Raw genomic sequence first — 19,031 nt, 5'->3', positions numbered from 1 at the left:
GATTGCTGTGAATGTTGCTTAAAAATGAATATTAAAACAATGAACAATGAATTTATTTTTACAGTTTTGTAATCTGTTCCCATCTGTAGGTTTATTTGCTAAGGAAGAAGGATAGGGTATGTGCAAATGTACTAAAATTAGGGGCGCTGGTGTGTGCATGTGCAGTGGCAGAATAAGATACATTTTGAAGTCAGCAGACAAATTCTGTTTAAGTGTAGCCTTTTAAATGATACAGCGAAGAAAATTAAAATACTCTGGGTTTGCCATCTGATTCGTCATTATTAAATAGATCATGTGCTTTGCAATCTTGCATCAAGTATGTCACACAAATTGTGGGAGAGTCCAATGTGTCTCAAATGGTCACAGCTCCTGTGAGTGAGGACTGAAACTTTGAAAAAGGGCCACTTCTAAATTTTCCTTCATTTATACATCAAATTACACAAGGCGCTTGAAAAGGCCTACACTTCTGTAATATTTTCTTCATTTTGTGGTAGCTGTTATGTCTTGCAGCTTATGAGAAGTATTCTCTTCTTTGTTCAGACGCGTTTTCTGCAGGTTAGCAGTGAGTGTGAGTGAAAGTATGTTCTGAAAGTGTGCATACTCCCTAACTGCTTGTTTTCGATTCCGCTCAAATTCTGTCCCCTGGTTATGAAATGTGGGTAACAGCTGATAATGCGGCTTGCAAAATTGAGTTCCTTAAATTTGAATTGAACTTGACACTTTAAATTTAGCCTGTGCATCTCTGTGTTGGGAAAGGGATTTGATGCTCCCAGCCTTTAACTATAAAATGTGTGTCAAAGGGGGTAGGGTGTAAAAACCAAATATAGATACCAGTGACCTACCGTAATATCTATAATAGAATCGGTGTCTTGGTAGTTATGATGAGCAAAGGGAGGGGGGATGCAAAAGCAGGCAGTACAAGGGGTAGTAAAGAGCTTTGAAGCCCCAAGTATAGCTCAGGAGCAACAAGCTTGTCATTAGGCAGAAGGTTCAGTCATAATGGTGGAAACAGATTAATAATTAATAAATGGAATGATTCCAGAACTCATTTGCATGCAAACTGTTTTAGGCACTGTCATTTAAAGACTGGAGGAACATCTACCAACAGTGGTCATTATTTACAGCAGAGAATAGTATGTAATGATTTTCTGAGCTCCGAGTGCTTCATGGTAATTAAAGTGCTGTACTGGCTCTATTAAACGCATCAGCAGAACTTAGACCTCCAAATTGCTTGTGGCCCAGCAATCTCAGCATCTCTGCATATCCAGGCTCTTAGTGACAGTGAAATCCTTTGCATTGCCTGGGGTAGGCGTTCTCCCTGCCTGCTTTTTATGGCTAGGTATAGGATCACTGCCTTGCCGTGGCGAAGGGGCTTGAAGAACTCAGAGTTGCTGACCTTGAGCCAGACATCCTGGAGAGTGAAGTCAAATGGGCCTTAGAAAGCACTGCAAATAACAAGGCCAGTGGAAGTGATGGTATTCCAGCTGAACTGTTTAAAATTTTAAAAGATGATGCTGTTAAGGTGCTACACTCAATATGCCAGCAAGTTTGGAAAACTCAGCAGTGGCCAGAGGATTGGAGAAGATCAGTCTACATCCCAATCCCAAAGAAAGGCAGTGCCAAAGAATGCTCCAACTACCGCACAATTTCACTCATTTCACATGCTAGCAAGGTTATGCTTAAAATTCTACAAGGAAGGCTCAAGCAGTATGTGGACCGAGAACTCCCAGAAGTGCAAGCTGGATTTAGAAGAGGCAGAGGAACCAGAGACCAAATTGCAAACATGCGCTGGATTATGGAGAAAGCTAGAGAGTTCCAGAAAGACATCTACTTCTGCTTCATTGACTATGCAAAAGCCTTTGACTGTGTTGACCACAGCAAACTATGGCAAGTTCTTAAAGAAATGGGAGTGCCTGATCACCTCATCTGTCTCCTGCGAAATCTCTATGTGGGACAAGAAGCTACAGTTAGAACTGGATATGGAACAACTGATTGGTTCCAAATTGGGAAAGGAGTACGGCAAGGCTGTATATTGTCTCCCTGCTTATTTAACTTATATGCAGAATTCATCATGCGAAAGGCTGGGCTGGATGAATCCCAAGCCGGAATTAAGATTGCCGGAAGAAATATCAACAACCTCAGATATGCAGATGACACAACCTTGATGGCAGAAAGTGAAGAGGAATTAAAGAACCTTTTAATGAGGGTGAAAGAGGAGAGCGCAAAATATGGTCTGAAGCTCAACATCAAAAAAACGAAGATCATGGCCACTGGGCCCATCACCTCCTGGCAAATAGATGGGGAAGAAATGGAGGCAGTGAGAGATTTTACTTTCTTGGGCTCCATGATCAGTGCAGATGGTGACAGCAGTCACGAAATTAAAAGACGCCTGCTCCTTGGGAGAAAGGCGATGGCAAACCTAGACAACATCTTAAAAAGCAGAGACATCACCTTGCCAACAAAGGTCCGTATAGTAAAAGCCATGGTTTTCCCAGTAGTGATGTATGGAAGTGAGAGCTGGACCATAAAGAAGGCTGATCGCCGAAGAATTGATGCTTTTGAATTATGGTGCTGGAGGAGACTCTTGAGAGTCCCATGGACTGCAAGAAGATCAAACCTCTCCATTCTGAAGGAAATCAGCCCTGAGCGCTCACTGGAAGGACAGATCGTGAAGCTGAGGCTCCAATACTTTGGCCACCTCATGAGAAGAGAAGACTCCCTGGAAAAGACCCTGATGTTGGGAAAGATGGAGGGCACAAGGAGAAGGGGACGACAGAGAATGAGATGGTTGGATGGTGTTCTTGAAGCTACTAGCATGAGTTTGATCAAACTGCGGGAGGCAGTGGAGGACAGAAGTGCCTGGCGTGCTCTGGTCTATGGGGTCACGAAGAGTCGGACACGACTAAACGACTAAACAACAACAACAACAAATAGGCAGGTATCAGGAAGAAAGCAGTCATTAGGAACTTGAGAAACTGAGTTCATTAATATGGATTTAATAATAAAGAAAAAAAAATCTGGTTGTGTCTCGAAAGCCTGCAAGCAGATCATGAAGGCAATGGTCTTCTCTTTTTGTGTAGATCCGAGTAACTGGTAGCAAAAAAATAGAATCATAGAATCATAGAGTTGGAAGAGACCACAAGGGCCATTGAGTCCAACCCCCTGCCAAGCAGGAAACACCATCAGAGCACTCCTGACATATGGTTGTCAAGCCTCTGCTTAAAGACCTCCAAAGAAGGAGACTCCACCACACTCCTTGGCAGCAAAATAGAATCATAGGTATTCGGAAGTATGTAGGCTCCATTTAGCTATGGTGGCTAATGAGCTACTGACAGACCCATGTTCCTTCCAGGAACCCCCTTATGTGAGATAGTGGGCATCACCACATATTGTGGGAATGCATTCCATACTGTTAATTATCTGCTGCGTGAAGATCTGCTTCATTTTGTCTGTGCTGAATCTACTACCCATTTCATTGGGGGACCCCCAACTTCTAATATTTTAAGTAAGGGAGAAAAGGTTATCTATCTGCATAAACATTATGCACTTCTGTTACGCCTCCACTTACAACTTCTCCCCTAAATGAAAAAGCCTCGGGATGGGGGGAACCTTTTTTTCCAGCCTGATTACATTTTCTCAAGGGCAGGCTTCAAGGCCCAGCATGCTAGTTCTGGTTGGGGCAGGGGGTAAAAGTGGCCGAGGCAATAGATGCAACTCTTACCTTTGTAGAGTAGGTTACATTTTGGCAATTAAAAAAACAGAGGTTTCTACATGCACAGTAAGGTCACTGTTGTTTCCTTCTCCTACAGTTTTTACCCATATACTATCCACCTGCCTTCCATGTTGCAGGTCATTGATCTCTTCACAAGTGTACACATCCTCCCCCCACTTCCTGCTTGGTCTGTTCCTTTTAAATAGATTATAGTCCTCAATTTCTACATTCCAGTCATGAGTCTTATTCCACCAGGTTTCAGTAAAGCCTATTACATAATATTTGCCATCCTGTATTAAGAACTCAAATTCATATTGATTATTTTCCAGACTCTGTACATTAGTCATTCCCTCCAGCTGTAGTTTCTTGTCCTCTAGCAGGTTTCTGGAGCACCACCTCACTTTCCTGGGCATCAATGACGCTATGATCCCCAGTTCCAAGTGTTCCCCTGTCATCTGTAATATTGTCTCCCTCCCCCTCAGGGTTTAGTTTAAAGCTCTCCTAATTGGGTTCACAATACTCTTAGCAAACACATTCTTGTCAACCGCTGTAAGGTGCAACTCAGCAGTCCTTTCTCAAAGAAGTGGACAACATGGTCCTCGAAGCCAAACCTTTCCCGGCAACACCATCTACGCAGCCATTGGTTTCCTTCCAGTATTCTCTTTCTTCCTGGGCCACAACCTTCAGTAGGAAGGAGTGATGAAAAAACCCACCTGTGCTCCAAGAAGAACCCGTTGTAATATCATAGCTTTGAAGATAAGATGAGATGTAATCTTAAGTTAAGAGCAGCCCTTTTTACATGTAAGATAAATTGTATTCTCTACATTTTGCTAAAAGGAAATTTGAAACATTTATGTATTATTTACCAAAAAGGAAAAAAAGTGAAAAAAATTCCTAAGGTGGTGAAGAATCTCATTAACTAGCTAACACAAATTACATAATTTTATGGAAATATACTGCAAAATGTCTCCCTTTCCCTCTAAAGATTTCCAGGCCTGAACAAAAGATGCTTTTGTCTGGTGTATCATACACCGTATTATTTTAATCCTAACACATTCATTAGATAACATCTCCCCTATTTAGCAACTTAATACTCTTAAAACTGCTGTGTAGAAGAGAGCTGCTCCATAAGATTATTATTTTAGTATTTCATTACAACGTATATGTATAAAAGAGATTACTTTCATATTAACAATGGCAGGACATGTTTGCTCAGAAGTAAATCTCACTGTACTCAACGGGTATAGTAAGCACATTCATGACGCAGTCTTAATCTGTGAAGGTTCATTCAGTTAACAAAAAGTTACATTTGCCTTATGATTCGGTGTTATAGAAATATGGCTTTTGGAGATTTAATTAATACAAAAGATATAATCCTCCTTTATGTGTCTCTTTACACAACCCAAAGAATGCTCTGGCAACAGGTTTAAAGTCATGATTATCTTTGAGTGCATTGCTCATATAACAGGGTTAGATTCTGTCTGTGTTGACTAGCCCTGTCCTCTGTTATAGCCAGTTACTGAAACAGCATTTATTGTTACACTTTTCTCATTAAAATGGTATCTTATAACTTTATCTTGATTTACTGTAACAGTTGAGAGGCTATTGTGATATTTTGCATTTGGATTGTCAATAAAGAATCTGATTTACAGCTGGGCAATTAAACTATACATTTATAAATCAATACTATTGATTTATAATACATTTATAATAGAACATCATAGCTCAACTGGTAAGAGCGTGGTGCTGATAATATCAATGTTGCAGGTTCAATCCCCATTTGGGACAGCCACATATTCCTGCATTGCAGGGGGTTGGACTAGATCAGGCATAGGCAAACTTGACCTCCAGATGTTTTGGGACTACAACTCCCATCACCCTTAGCTAACAGGACCAGTGGTCAGAGATGATTCAAATTGTAGTCTCAAAACATTAGCAGGGCCGAGTTTGGCTATGCCTGGACTAGATGATCCTCAGGGTCCCTTTCAACTCTATTATTCAGCAGGGGTTGCTGACTTGTAGTCTCCAGATGTTGGTGGACTACAACTCTTCAGTCAATGAAATCCTTGTGTTAGAAGAAGCACAAGGGTTAGTGCAAGTGCAACAGGCTCCCCCCCCTCTCCTTGTATGTGCCCCACACCATTCCAAAATATGTTTGGAGGATTGTGGGAACCCCCGGAACAGATGTAGTGGGCATGCGGGGGAAGGAGAGGGGGAGAAATCCTTGCACTGATGGAACACATTTACTTAGCACTGCGTTGAATACAACCCCCTGGCTATTGGCCATGCTAGGTGAGACAGATGGGATTTGGACTCCAGCAATATCTGGAGGGCCACAGGTTAGCCACAAGTGTGTATGTACCTGAGAGTAAGCATCATTGAATACAGTGGGACTTACTTCTGAGTGGACATGCATAGGATTACACTGCAATCCTAAACACATGTCATTGAAAGTAAGTGTTCATTGAAAGTAAGTAATAAAGAACTCAGGGGGACTTGATGCTGGTCAAAGCTGCTAAGGATTGGGCTTGGAGTATTTTATTTTTATTATTTATTGAAGTTATATACTGCCCTTATTTGAGGATTACGGGGCAGTTAACAACAGAAAAGTACAAAAGTACATTACATAATAATAAACCAAACAATATATTTAGAAAGGTAGGCAAAATTAAGTCTGCTTATCTAGAAGTGAATATATATCATATACAAATGATTGGGCAGTATTGGTCAAGATATCGTTGCATAAGATCAAGGGAGCAAAAGAGGTGGGGGCAAGGGAATTATCTTTCCCCTGCTTCCCTAATAACTGAGCTGGTGTTTTCTGTCACTTAATATGCTTAGGATTGGGCTGCATAGCATTACCCTCCATTTCAGCAGTTTACATTGGCAGTTCCTGTACTGCATTTTCCCATATGTATAGCCTTATAATTCCAGAATGTAAATAGAACATTGCTCACTTTAGTTTTTGTTTTTTGTTTTTACAAAACCAAAATAATGGTCTCCTCATTAACTTGTGATCTATATACTTGTAAAGATTTTCATGTGTGCTGCATTTAAAAAACACCACTACTTTGTTCCTTAAGGCAGTGATAAAACATGCTCCTGTTTGAAACACATTGCTATTGCTTCTGTTAAAGAAGGCTTAAGATCAACACATATCTGGGCAAAATTCTTATAGAACACATGCAGTATAATTATAATGTTTCTAAAAATATTTTGGCCTCAGCTTTATGCTGAAATAAGCAAAATTATTTTATGATTTAATTTCAGCCATGCTATTATTACTTGAAAATTTTGAGGACTGTCTTAGTGCCTTTCTTCACAACTTTTTGTTGTTTAGTCGTTTAGTCGTGTCCGACTCTTTGTGACCCCATGGACCAGAGCACGCCAGGCACTTCTGTATTCCACTGCCTGCCGCAGTTTGGTTTAGTTTCTTCACAACTACTAACAAGTATTTTTTGTTGTTGCTAGCAACACATAAAGTAATTGCTTATAAATGGGGAAAAATCCACTTTCACTTACATATGGTATTCAGTGGTATGGGATTTAACCTTAACCAACAAACTGACTAAGTTCAGGCATCTGATTGGATGAACACAATCAGACATATTTACTGATAGGTGGTTCTTTCAAGTTGCAACATTAATTCTTCAGTAAAGCATTTCTCAACTCCAACACAGATATCTTTTAGAAAGACTTGACCGTTGTATGAAATTTGTATGGTTGTTGATTCTGTGAACGGTCTTAATTGCACCATTCAGTTTTGGTTATAATGGGTTTTTTTGGGGTCCCGGGGTGCATTTGGAAATCTAAGAAACCATCACAGACACCACCAAATACCCATTTCACAGAAGAAAAGCTGTTGATGTTCAGACTCCCCCCCTCCCAGAAGCAAAAAGCAGACAAAAATATTAACAACTAAAAAAAGCCAAAAATTCCGAACACTAGGGGGTGATGTGGTCAGAGGCACACAGAATAAATAGATGTGACTCTTAATTTGTATCGTAGGCAGCACTCCAGCCCTGAAAATGCCCAAGGGTTCTACATATGCATACACCTTTCCATCTAGGCAAGCAAGAGACAGTTAAACACTCAACAAGGGTGTGGTGAGGGGTGTGGCTTGTGGAGAGTGCCATGGGCCAGACAGGTCAACATTTGGCCTCCAGGCCTGAGATCCCCACCTCTACTAGATGTCTAGTTTTCCACTCAGTTTTAAAGACCCAGTTACAATCCACTTGCAACCCATCCTGCAGGCATGGAAAAATGTCAGTTTAGCCATACTTAAAGTGAATCAGACCTTTTTGCTCCCAGAGGTCTCCAACTGACGTGATCATAATCTTTCATCGCCCCCCATTGTTCAGTCCCTTTTCATCACCACTCGCTGTTAAGCACCTAATATCATCAGCTCTAATTGTGGTCTTCTGCAGTCCATAGTAGCTGATTCACATGCCCTTGTTGTAGCTTGCCTCCATACAAGAAAAAATGTGAAAAGCTTGCCAGTAACAATTAAGCCCTGAGTGAACCCAGCCCTGCAAGCAGGAGGGAGCCCTATTAGTGAGTGTTGCGGCTCCAGCAGCAAAAAAAATGGAAAACAGCCAGGTGAGTTAAACACCTGTGTGAGCCAAACAACAGTGGAAGGAGGCCATGACACTAAGGTCTGATCCCCACACACGATTACAGAGGTAGATATGATAGAGGTATATTGTCCCATATTTTTCTTGCTTTCTACCACACCAGTCTTTTCCAAAATGTTTCACAGTCTACGAAGCTCCAAACGGAGCAATTGGATTACATTGTTCAATTTAAATAAATTTTCCAAAATGAGCAAAATGCTGGTTATTTAAACAAGGAATTGGTTTGGGTGCAGAGAACAACTAATTCTAAATTTAAGAAGAACTGTTCTCCCCTAAAAGAGGGTTGCTGTCATGCTAGAGGCATGATTTTCTACTGTATGGCAGTGCCTATAACATCACTGGCTTTTGATATCTCTGTAAAAGGCAGAGACATTTTTTCTTGGCAAGCTGGAATAGTGAGGATTGCATGAAACAAGGCTCCCTGCCTTGGTCGTCTCTTTTGATGTATCTTTTAAATTTTTTAATGCAGCTTCTGGAGGGCACAATTGAAAGTGAGGTGCTGCTGGGAGAGGGTGTTTAATCCTTTCCCACCTGCTGTGCCCCTGCTTCAGTAGCTACCCCACCCCACCCCCCTTCTCCCACAATATTTCCAGTGTGTAATTGGTTGGTTCCAAAAACACATAAAGGGAAAAGTTCCTGGAGGAACATGGCCAGCGAAAGAGTTGGGTAAGCTCTTTTCCACACTCAATCACAAAGTGCTGTTGGCTTGCACTTATATGTTTTGGGTATGGCATGTAATTTGGGATTAAGACAATGGGAAGTATTTAACTAAACAATTCTGCTAGCACCCCCAATCTGCTCAGGAGGATTGGGGGAACCCCTAGAATAGATTCAGGGGATGTGCAGAGGAAGGGGAGGAGAGAGGGATAATTTCCATTGTGCAAGGAGAAATACTTGTGCTGATGGAGAACCTGCCTCAGCACTACATTGAATGCAGCCCAGTGTAATGTGGAAAGTTGCACTTGGATACAATTAAGATAATTCAGCCTCTTAGAGTTAATTCCATTCTTAATTGGTATTAGCAAAGTACATGGCACACTGAAATAAGTGGCAAAACTCACATTGTTGATAAAGAATCAGAATTGCTCTGCTCATGCGTTGTTGTCATACGCTAGCTGGATGCAACAGAGTGGTGGGAGGCACCAGCTAGGGAAGCCTCGAGGGAACCCCAGGAGAGGAAGGCCCAGAGTCAGGGGATTGGTGGTAGAACATCGAGGAGAGGTCAGAGGGAGAAGAAGGAGCAGACTTGGAGGAGGAGGTGTGACAGAAGAGGAAACAGAGTTTAGTGAGCAGGAAGAAGTCAGGGCAGAGAGCAGTCCTGATTCAGAGGCTGGAGAGGAGGGGGCCAGGAGAAAGAGGTGAGGCAGGCTTCTGAAGAAGCCAGGAAGTTTTCCCCTCGTGCTGCAACCTGCTCCCCTCCCCTCCCCTCCCTACCACCAGTCACACAGAACACGCACAGAACTAAAAAGAGCAGAGGAGAGGTTGGTTGCATGCAGACACAGTCTCCGATTGCTTGTCAAAAAACCCTGGAGGGGAGAGGACTTAGGCAGCTGTGGAAAGGTGGGAACCTTCAGCCTTCACAATACCCTAATTGTGGCAAGATCTACTGCGAAGACTTGCTGGGATCACTAGGCCTGCACTGATTTGGTTTCTTTGAATAAGGAGTTAACTACACTGGCACTGGTGTTTTTTAATTGCTGACCTATACCTGACACAAGCCCCTGGCAGTTGTATCCCAACTACATCATACTCAACACACCCATTGAAATAGATGTAAATAAAATAGCCATTATACATTCAGTAATGTCAATAGGTCTACTCTAAGTATGATACAGCTCTTTGTTCTTGGCCCCAAATGAATCAGTTTTGCTTTTGATCAAAAATTGCTGCACTCAGCCACCTTCTTTTAGCATTAGAATCCACATTTGTGTACATTTGACTCCACATTTAGTTGTCTAAATCAGTTCTGAATTTGGACAGGCGGGTGAATTTCCTGGCTTTTTAAAATGTTTATCTCAGCCGTGTCTGCATTGGCTTGGGCTGATGGGAGTTGTAATCCAACATACCTGGAGGCAACAGGTTGGCAAAAGCTGTTCTGTCTGCATTGCTGTCCTGAGCTGCATAGTGTTTTATAGACTGCTGGTTTTCAATTTTCTCGATTGTGCTGAGATTGTATTAGTTACATTTTATCATTTTAGATATTTATTGTGAGCCACTTTTGGAGGGCTGTGCCCTGAAAAGCGGCATATAAATACTGGAAATAAACAAATACCCATGATATTGCACTGATGTAATTACTTTTTATGGGTCACATTTCTACTTTCAGTTATATTAACATACATCAAGTCAGCTCCTCTGTAATTGATGCTGTGCCCTTTGAATTAGACAGAGGCAAAACTTAGCTCATTCGCTTTATATGCAAAGCTTAACGTGTCTGGATCTTTACAATTAACATAACTGACATAGCTACTGCAACATGATATTTTTTGTCCTACTGCTGACCTTTTATCCGTGGCAGCTTTCATTCTGTACCAAATTATTTCCAGGTGAGCTTATTGTGATCAGATAGCTGATTTTATGGTAAGTACATTTGCGAATTGCAAGTGAAACACTGCTTTCTTTGTAATTTCCTTATGCGGAATGTCATAGAATATCAAGGCAGCCAAGGCCATTTTGATACAATCATCTCTTGGGGTAGTACAAGAGTTCACCTCCTATTTCTTCCCTTTGGACATGAATGGGAAGATGTTGCTGCAAAGCTACACATGAAATTAATATGGGCTCTGGGTACATATTTTCTATTATTTGGAACACACAGTAATTAATTTTCCTCCTCTGTGTGAGAAATGCAGATTAAAACCTCTTAACTTCTGTGCTCTTGGGATGATAATTGATATATAAATTGCATTAGTATCCCTAAGCTCCTTTTGTATAAATATTTTTGTGATATTAGTGGAAGGGGTCCACCCCCCCCCCCCCATTTTATCTACTATATCCCTCACGTAATTTGCATTCATTGAGTATGATTTTTTTTTCTATGACAAGCAGAGCAAGTTATATGTCCCTCCTTATGCAGGCATAGCTAGACTGATATAGCAGAGAATAGGTTTGCTTTATTTTCACACTTTGGGTTTAGTAGGCAGTTTGCTTCTACCTCCACCTCCACCTTGATAATGGCTAACAGTAGCCTCTTTCAGATGTTGTGCATGAATGAAGATACATAGGTGTGGGGGCAGATCACGGTGACAATAGGCTGAAATCCCACCTCTAGATAACCACAAAAGTCCCTCATGCATTGGGAAAAAAGTGGTTTGAGATGCAATGTTCAGTCTTCTGCTCTAGACACTACAATGAAATGCCTCAAAATTTTGCTTTCCAAATGTTGCAATGTCAACATTAAAGCAATCTCATGAAATTATTAAGATTATTATTTGATTGTTTTTTACCATCGTTGGTGGTATTCAGCTAAGGCCACAGTCACATTTAAAGCACTATAATATCACGTTAAGCAGTCGTGGCTTCCCCACATGAATCTGGGAGATGTAATCTGTTTAGGGTGTTTAGAATTGTTAGAATACCTCTATTCCCCTCACAGAGCTACAGTTTTCAGAGTGGTTTAACAATCAGTCGCTCTTCACAGGGAATTCTGATAATTGTAGCTCTGGAGGGAGAACAGGGGCCTCTGTACGAACTACAGCTCCCAGAATTCTTTAGGGGAAGCCATGACTACTTAACATGGTATCATAATGCTTTAACTGTGGGTTGTGCATGTGGCCTAGGTTTTACTCAGAGTAGACCCATTCATATGAATGAACATGCCTAAGGTCCATTAATTTCAGTGGCTCTGCACCACCCTATGTATTCTTATTATTATTATTTTGTTGTTTCCTGCCTTGGGCTTCTTTGAGAGGAGGGGTAGGATAAAAATCTATTAAATAATAATAATTAGGCAAACGGGAATGTAATAAAACACCATGCAGGCTCTCAAGTTCCCCATAACTCTTCATCAGGCTAGATGTTAAGAAAAGGGGGATGGAGAAAAATAGTGGGGGGGGGGTCTATTCATGTTTGTCAAGATATTTAAGCCTGCCTCTGCTAAGTTTTAAGGTGGAGTGTAGGAGGAGATAACAGGTTTCCAGCTGTGGCACTTCAAAGTACTTGGAAGTTCTTACGTGATTTTGATTAGCCTAATAAAAGTATTGGCTTAATATGATCATTTTCTTATGGGCCAACACGGATACCTTTGGCTTTTTTCAAAAGTGTGATTTATATACACATTTATTTTATTTTTTTTGCTTTTAAAATATATATATACTGTAAAATCAAACATACAACCAAGTAAATATTGTTATAGTATACTTTTGAATTTTCAGTGAATGCTTCATTCGTGTGATACTTTATTTTACTAAGATATAACATTGATCACAGATACCTTCATGAGTGGCCAGGAAGCTTCTGGTGTCAGTAAATGATAAAGGCTAGAGTGTGTAGTATTTAATCACAGCTACCTAAGTATTAGCACATATCAAGGAATAACACTATTCTGAACCATAATGAGAGCACAATGCCATGTTTACTTTGTTAAAGTTGGTTTCTTGCCAATGACATGACATTAAAAAAAAAAAGTTCTTCACTTGAGGATAAATAATTGTTTTATGTACATTCGAAGACCAGTCTTATTTAAGTGATGTTCCCCAATTTGTGATTTCTTGCGTAAATCTTCTGTGCATTCAAAGTTGACTGACATACTTCTTAAATATTAATATTCATAAAATATATTCATCTTCACAGAAATGACCATTAAGACAAATTCATGGAAAATAAGGCTATCAATGGCAACTAGCCATTACGGCTATACCCCACCTACATGGTTGGAGGTGGTAATACTTGAATACCAGTTGCTGGAAACCACAGGAGGGAGAATCTTCTTGTGTTTTGGTCCTGCTTGAAGGTTTTCTACATCTTCTTCTTGGCCACTGTGAGACCAGAATGCCGGACTACATGGGCCTTTGTCATCATAAGCTCATTTGTTAGAAAATCTATAGAAATTATTCACAAAGAGTGGCATGACCACAGCTCCAGCAAGCCTCCAACTCTTTGTTTAATGTGTGCATTCCAGATGTGTGAAGTTGCATGACACTTTTGCCATTGGCTTCAATTGAATACAGACTTCAAATTATCTTGGATAAGACAATTGAATCCTCTGCTTTCCAACTTCATGCTGAGTGGAACTTTTTTTTTCTTTTGCTTCTCGTTGTTCAGATTTGCATGGTGCAAGATGGCATTGTTTGCTTCTCTTCTTTTAATCAAATGCTTTTGTCTCGTGCTTTTGTTTCTGTCCAAAGCAGGATGCTGACATGTTGGCAGGTGATGAGCAGGCCTGGAAAGAAGCCAAAGAAGCTATAAATAAAATGGGAGCTCCAAAGTCACAAGAAGGTATCCTTTCAATGCCAAAGTACTGGCCAACAGCAGATGGGTTTCCTTTTGAGGCAAGGACATATAAGAGCTGTCTTCTTCCTTGCTACTTCTAGAATATGGAAATGCTTCGTTCCTTAAAGATTGCCCTCAGTGCCTGTGTTAGAGTGGGCAACTGGATTTGGCTGGGGTGTCAGATTCAACTCTTAACAGGTGGGTGGAGCCACCCACTTGTCAATCACTTCAACTCTTATAACATCAGGCCAATGAAATTTCAAGCTGGGGCTGCAAAGAAAGATTGCTCCTCTGTACCTCCACAAATTCCTTTGTATTTGCAGCATGGATTTGGTCCAGGAAAAATAGGGAGCATTCTCAAGTGCACTTTGCAGGCAAAACTAGGCACTTTTAAAATTTGACACCTTTTAAGAATATGGTGCTAAATAATAAAATAAAAAACCCAAGTATTTTGCCTGCAGTTAAATAATTCTCATTCCTTCAGCTGCAGCTTCTGCACATGATGCTGTATTTGATGTCAGGCCTGGGAAAGTTGATGTAAACAGGCAGCCTGGTCCACTTCCTAGGTCTGACAGGCCTATTTCAGACCCTCCAAGTGTCCCTATTTTCCAGGGACGTCCCTGATTTAGAGAAGTCATCCCGGTTTCTGATTTGAACCAAGAATGTCCTGCTTTTCCTTAGAATGTCCCTATTTTCACTGTAGAAATATTGGAGGGTATAGAGTTATCCAACCCTCCAAGCCATTCAAAGGCAATCCTGTATAGGGAAGTTTTTTTTTAATGGTTAAAGTTTTATTATGGTTTCATATATGTTCGGAGCTGCCTAGAGTGCTGGGACAACCCACAACAGCAGCAAGAATACTTATTGCAAAACATTGGAAGACCCAACATTTGCCCACTCTGGAAGAATGGCAGACGCAACTGATAGACTACATGGAATTGGCAGAAATGACTGGCAGAATCCGAGACCTGGGAGAAGAGACAGTGGAAGAGGACTGGGAAAAGTTCAAGGACTACTTACAAAATTATTGTAAGCTGTATGAATGTTAAGAAGATGCAGGTTAGAAAACAACATGGCACCAGTAACTTAGTTGAAAGAAATATGAGAATAAGTGATGTCTAAGAACAAAGATGAAACTTGGATTAATATTATGTCTAAATTAATTACTTAAGTATCTGATAAAAATATTTAAAGCTGGAGATATAATATTTGAAAATTACAAAATAAGAGTTGAAACAAGGTGATAAATTGCTGCTCATAATTTTATAATTGGGAACGCATGAAAGGGAGATGTGAGGAAGTCCGAAAGGTTATGGAAATAGGGTTTCTGACATTTGACTTTGTTGTATCTTTTTCCATTTTGTGTTAACTCTTTTGCTTTTTTCTTTCTTTTTTGTTTGCATTGTCTTGGTGATGGTATTTTATGTGTTTGGTGATTTACTGTCAAAAACCTTAATAAATATCTTTTTTAAAAAAAAAAATAGAGTGCTGGGACAACCCAGTAAGATGTGTGGGGTATAAATAGTAAAATTATCTTTATAGAATGGGAGGTCCCTATTTTCATTGGAGAAATGTTGGAAGCTACTCTGTTTAGGTCCATGGGCTGAAGGTTCCCCACCAAATGCTCTAGGTCTGTCTGTCTTTCAGTATCTAGTAAAAAACGTGTAGACAGTTGTAGCAAGGACCATTTCCTTCTGTTTTGCTTCTGTTTGCACTACAAGCCACAAGATGAACTTCCTTTGTCTGTGGTGAATCTCCCAACATTCTGCTTCATGGTTCTAGAATTATGAGAGAAGGAGAAAATACTGCAACCAGGGATTATCCCCTGAAACTAAGTACAGGGAGCTTTGTGACAGACAAGGGGAGATTTCTTCACACACAGCAGAGTCAAAACAATTGAACTGGTTAGCAGAAAACGTAGTAGGGGACACCAACTTGGACAGTAATTTTTCATGAGCTTTTGTTTGAATGGCACGATGTTGATTAATCCTTAATCCAAAAAAACGTCAGAATGGGAGCAGGCTCTTGTGACATGCCAGACGTTACTGAAGAAAAATGCCACTCGCCTCCCAGACACAAACATTTACCAGCTGAAAGTACTTGACTTTGCCATGGACGCCTGCATAAATCTTGGCCTTTTGGAAGAAGCCTTGCTTTATGGTCACAGGACTTTGGAGCCCTACAGGTAAAAGATAAAAATGCAGTCATTTATTGCAAGATTCGCTTTCAGCCCAGGAAAGAGGGTATGAACCAAGAATGTGGCTGCATCAATGTTACTATTTGTTCATTCTATGTGGTAGCATTAGGGGTAGGGCTGCAATACGTCTGGACATTAACAGGATTTCAAAGGTGGGGGGATTTCCGAAAGGTGGTGCTTTGCTCTGGATCTTAGGCAAGTCAATTGAGAAACTCTGATGTTTTTTGGGGTGGGGGAATTGGGGGGGAGCTCAAAAGCTTTGGGGTTTTCCATGGTGTTCTGGTTTTTACTTTTTGAAATATGGCAACCCTAATTAGGGGTGAGGAGTAGTTAGCTCAACTCAAACTTGTGCACTGATCAAACATGTCAGCTGTTCTTCAGAAAAGGGGAACATTACAACCCATTGTTCCTCAGCTGAACCATTTTGAAAAAAATAGGTTTACTTTTTCTGCCCTGGGTGACACAGAATTGCAGATTGTTTGAGATGTACTGGTGCGTTTGATCATTGTGTTTATGACACAAACGTTCCTGGAGGACTCTGGAGTGTTTTGCTTCGGATCCCCGTGTACTTTTCACAAACCTCTATATTCCCAGGTACATTTTTAGAGACAATATTTTTGGCAGTTCTTCAGCACCGTGTTCTTCCTTAACTCCTTATGGTACTTTCTGGTTTTAGCCTGGTGTCTAATTAGTTTCGATTGATATGGTTTGATCAAAAGAAAAGCTTTCTCCTTTGAAACAGGTAGTAACTGTATAGTATAGCAATGTGACCGGGATGATCAAAGGGGAAAATACAGCTTTGTACTCTTTCCCTCCGCATTTCTTTTCTTTTGTTCATCCAAATGCATTTATTAAAAAAAGGAAATAATGATGGTGGGCAGCCTTAGATTTGGTATCTTCAATTACCACCACTAGCATCATAGCCGTTTCCCCTTATTTTCTCAAGGAAAAGCAGCCACTTCAATGGAGTTTTGCTATGTTGCTAGGAATAAGTAGTATTCAAATAGCAGGGCTGCAGCAGAGGTTAACAATAATTTAAAGTGCTTGTAAGGTTGGAGCAGCTCCATTTTCATTTTGATTGCATTATAGGATAGAAGGTTACTAAGGCACCTTCGCCTGAATACTGAATTTTGAGACAGTGAACTTTAAAACAAATGCTAGCATAGCTGTTTCCTTTGGTTGCTTTTAGGTTTGCCGCCTGTGGCCATTTTTGAGAAGGGACGTAATGGTTTTCCCCTCTTTTCTCATGATGACCAGTCTTCTGTAAGTTTCTCCTCCTGGAATGAAGGAGAAAACATAAAAAAGTGCAAACAAAATTAAAACAAGTGAATTAGCCATGAAATTAGTTATTGCCACAATGGCAAAATATCAGATTATATTGGCTTTATAGTAATTTCAGTGAAAGAGACTTGTCAGTAAGAGAAGAGGATTTTGCCTACTGCTCTTTCCTTCCTTCCTTCCTTCCTTCCTTCCTTCCTTCCTTCCTTCCTTCCTTCTTTCTTCTTTCTTTCTTTCTTTCTTTCTTTCTTTCTTTCTTTCTTTCTTTCCAAAATGGCTTCCCTTTTTAATTTGCATTTTTTTATTTACTGCTTCTATTCAGCTATGCTTCTTTTACCCTTTAACCTGTCAATGTGGTGCTTCAGACCATCGAAGCTACATGTCTTTTCCAGGGAAAAGATTGCAGTAGAAAACAATTATAATTTTATCAATCATTCGAATATCTCTTTCCCTGTTTGCTTAGTGGTGTGTGACATAGTTTCTGAGCTACTTATTACAGCCAAGTTGATTCTGCCGCTGCCGCCTCACCTTCCATCCACCACCACCCTTATACACACAGACAGAGAGACACACAAACACACAGAAACGACATGTTCTGTTAAAAAGTATTTGATGAAATGTTGCTGGTGTGCTAAAGCTGCTGGCCTCTCATGTACCTTGAAGACAGTTGCTCTTAGTCTCACCAGGTGCAAAAGCATTTCCCAAGAAGAGACATTTTCAGCCCGAGTTCTTTTTTTACCTTCAAGCCATCACTACAAGCTTTGACGCACCTGACAAAAAATCTTCAGTTTCTCATTACAAGGAGTTGTGCCTGAAGCAGCAGGATATCAAATCTGAGCAAATCTGTTGGGGTGCATTGAATTTCTCCAGTTGAATCAATCTACTGCTTGACTGCTCCTGCAGTTCCATTACAGCTATCTATTTTCCTTTCCTCAACTCTGGGGCAAAAAAATATTCATATTCTTATCTGCAGGGAATCACCTGAAAAACAAGCCATCCATACAAATAGGAGGTGGTATGTCCACCTTTAAAAGGAACTGTTCTAAAACCATTTTAACTTCAAGGACTGTATTTGCTGTGTATGTTTCCATTATGCGATCAGCAGGGTTGACATCCACTGCTGTGTGCTAAGTGCAGTATTTGATCACATGTTTTCATTTGACCATCATGTGAAACCAGTCTGAGTATTTATTGAAGTGACATGTTTAGATATCCGGCAAACATATTTAATGGCTTCTTTTATGCTATAGATTCACACTGTAGTGAACTAATTAACTGATGCTAAATATTTTTTGACCTCCAAAACGAAGGTTCTTTTTAGTGATTAAAAACAACCAGGATTCAACTTTAAAAGGAGCTTGGAGCAGGTTTAAAGAAGACATTAGAGTCCAGAAGAACACAAGAAATGAAGATTTTCAGGGGGTTGGACTAAATGACCCCTGGGGTCCCTTCCAATTCTACAATTCCTTGATTCTAAGATTCTACACTGGTCCTCACTTGTCTGTCACTTGGCCACCTTAATTGGATTGGCCAGCATATGAGTAGTTGAAACTGAATGAAGTGAGAAGAACCTTTGTGTCTCTTGGTTTCTCAGGAAGTCGTCTTATATGCTGACACATTTAAGAACGTTGACTCTGTAGGGCTGTGTGCCTCTGTGTGTGCTATATTTGTGGTAAGTGTTCATGTGCAATGAGTCTATGTGTGCAGTCTGCAAGTGTGGTGAGTGAGTGTATCCATGGCCCATTAGTTCAACAAATAAATATGGAATAAATTTGAGGCA

The 19,031-nt window shown here is 40.4% G+C and overlaps 1 protein-coding gene across 7 annotated transcripts in view; it reads left to right on the top strand.

The window, feature by feature from the left end:
- SMYD3 (SET and MYND domain containing 3) overlaps positions 1-19,031 on the top strand; it is a 349,420-nt gene that overhangs the window by 283,719 nt on the left and 46,670 nt on the right. For 6 of the 7 annotated variants that reach the window (XR_014006410.1, XR_014006411.1, XR_014006412.1 and 3 more), the window contains 2 exons: positions 13,692-13,782; positions 15,787-15,961. Coding sequence is in view for 3 of the 7 variants with exons in the window: in XM_081188126.1 (XP_081044252.1) it covers positions 13,692-13,782; positions 15,787-15,961 (266 nt within the window). In the remaining 4 variants the exon portion in view is untranslated. The remainder of the gene's footprint in view (positions 1-13,691; positions 13,783-15,786; positions 15,962-19,031) is intronic. The other variant, XM_081188127.1, reaches the window with a different exon arrangement.

The sequence above is a fragment of the Podarcis bocagei genome (assembly GCF_964188305.1).
Source record: "Podarcis bocagei genome assembly, chromosome: 3".
NCBI classification, from domain to species: Eukaryota; Metazoa; Chordata; class Lepidosauria; order Squamata; family Lacertidae; genus Podarcis; species Podarcis bocagei.
Note: the sequence above shows the minus strand (reverse complement) of the source record. Positions and strands in the feature narration are given on the sequence as shown.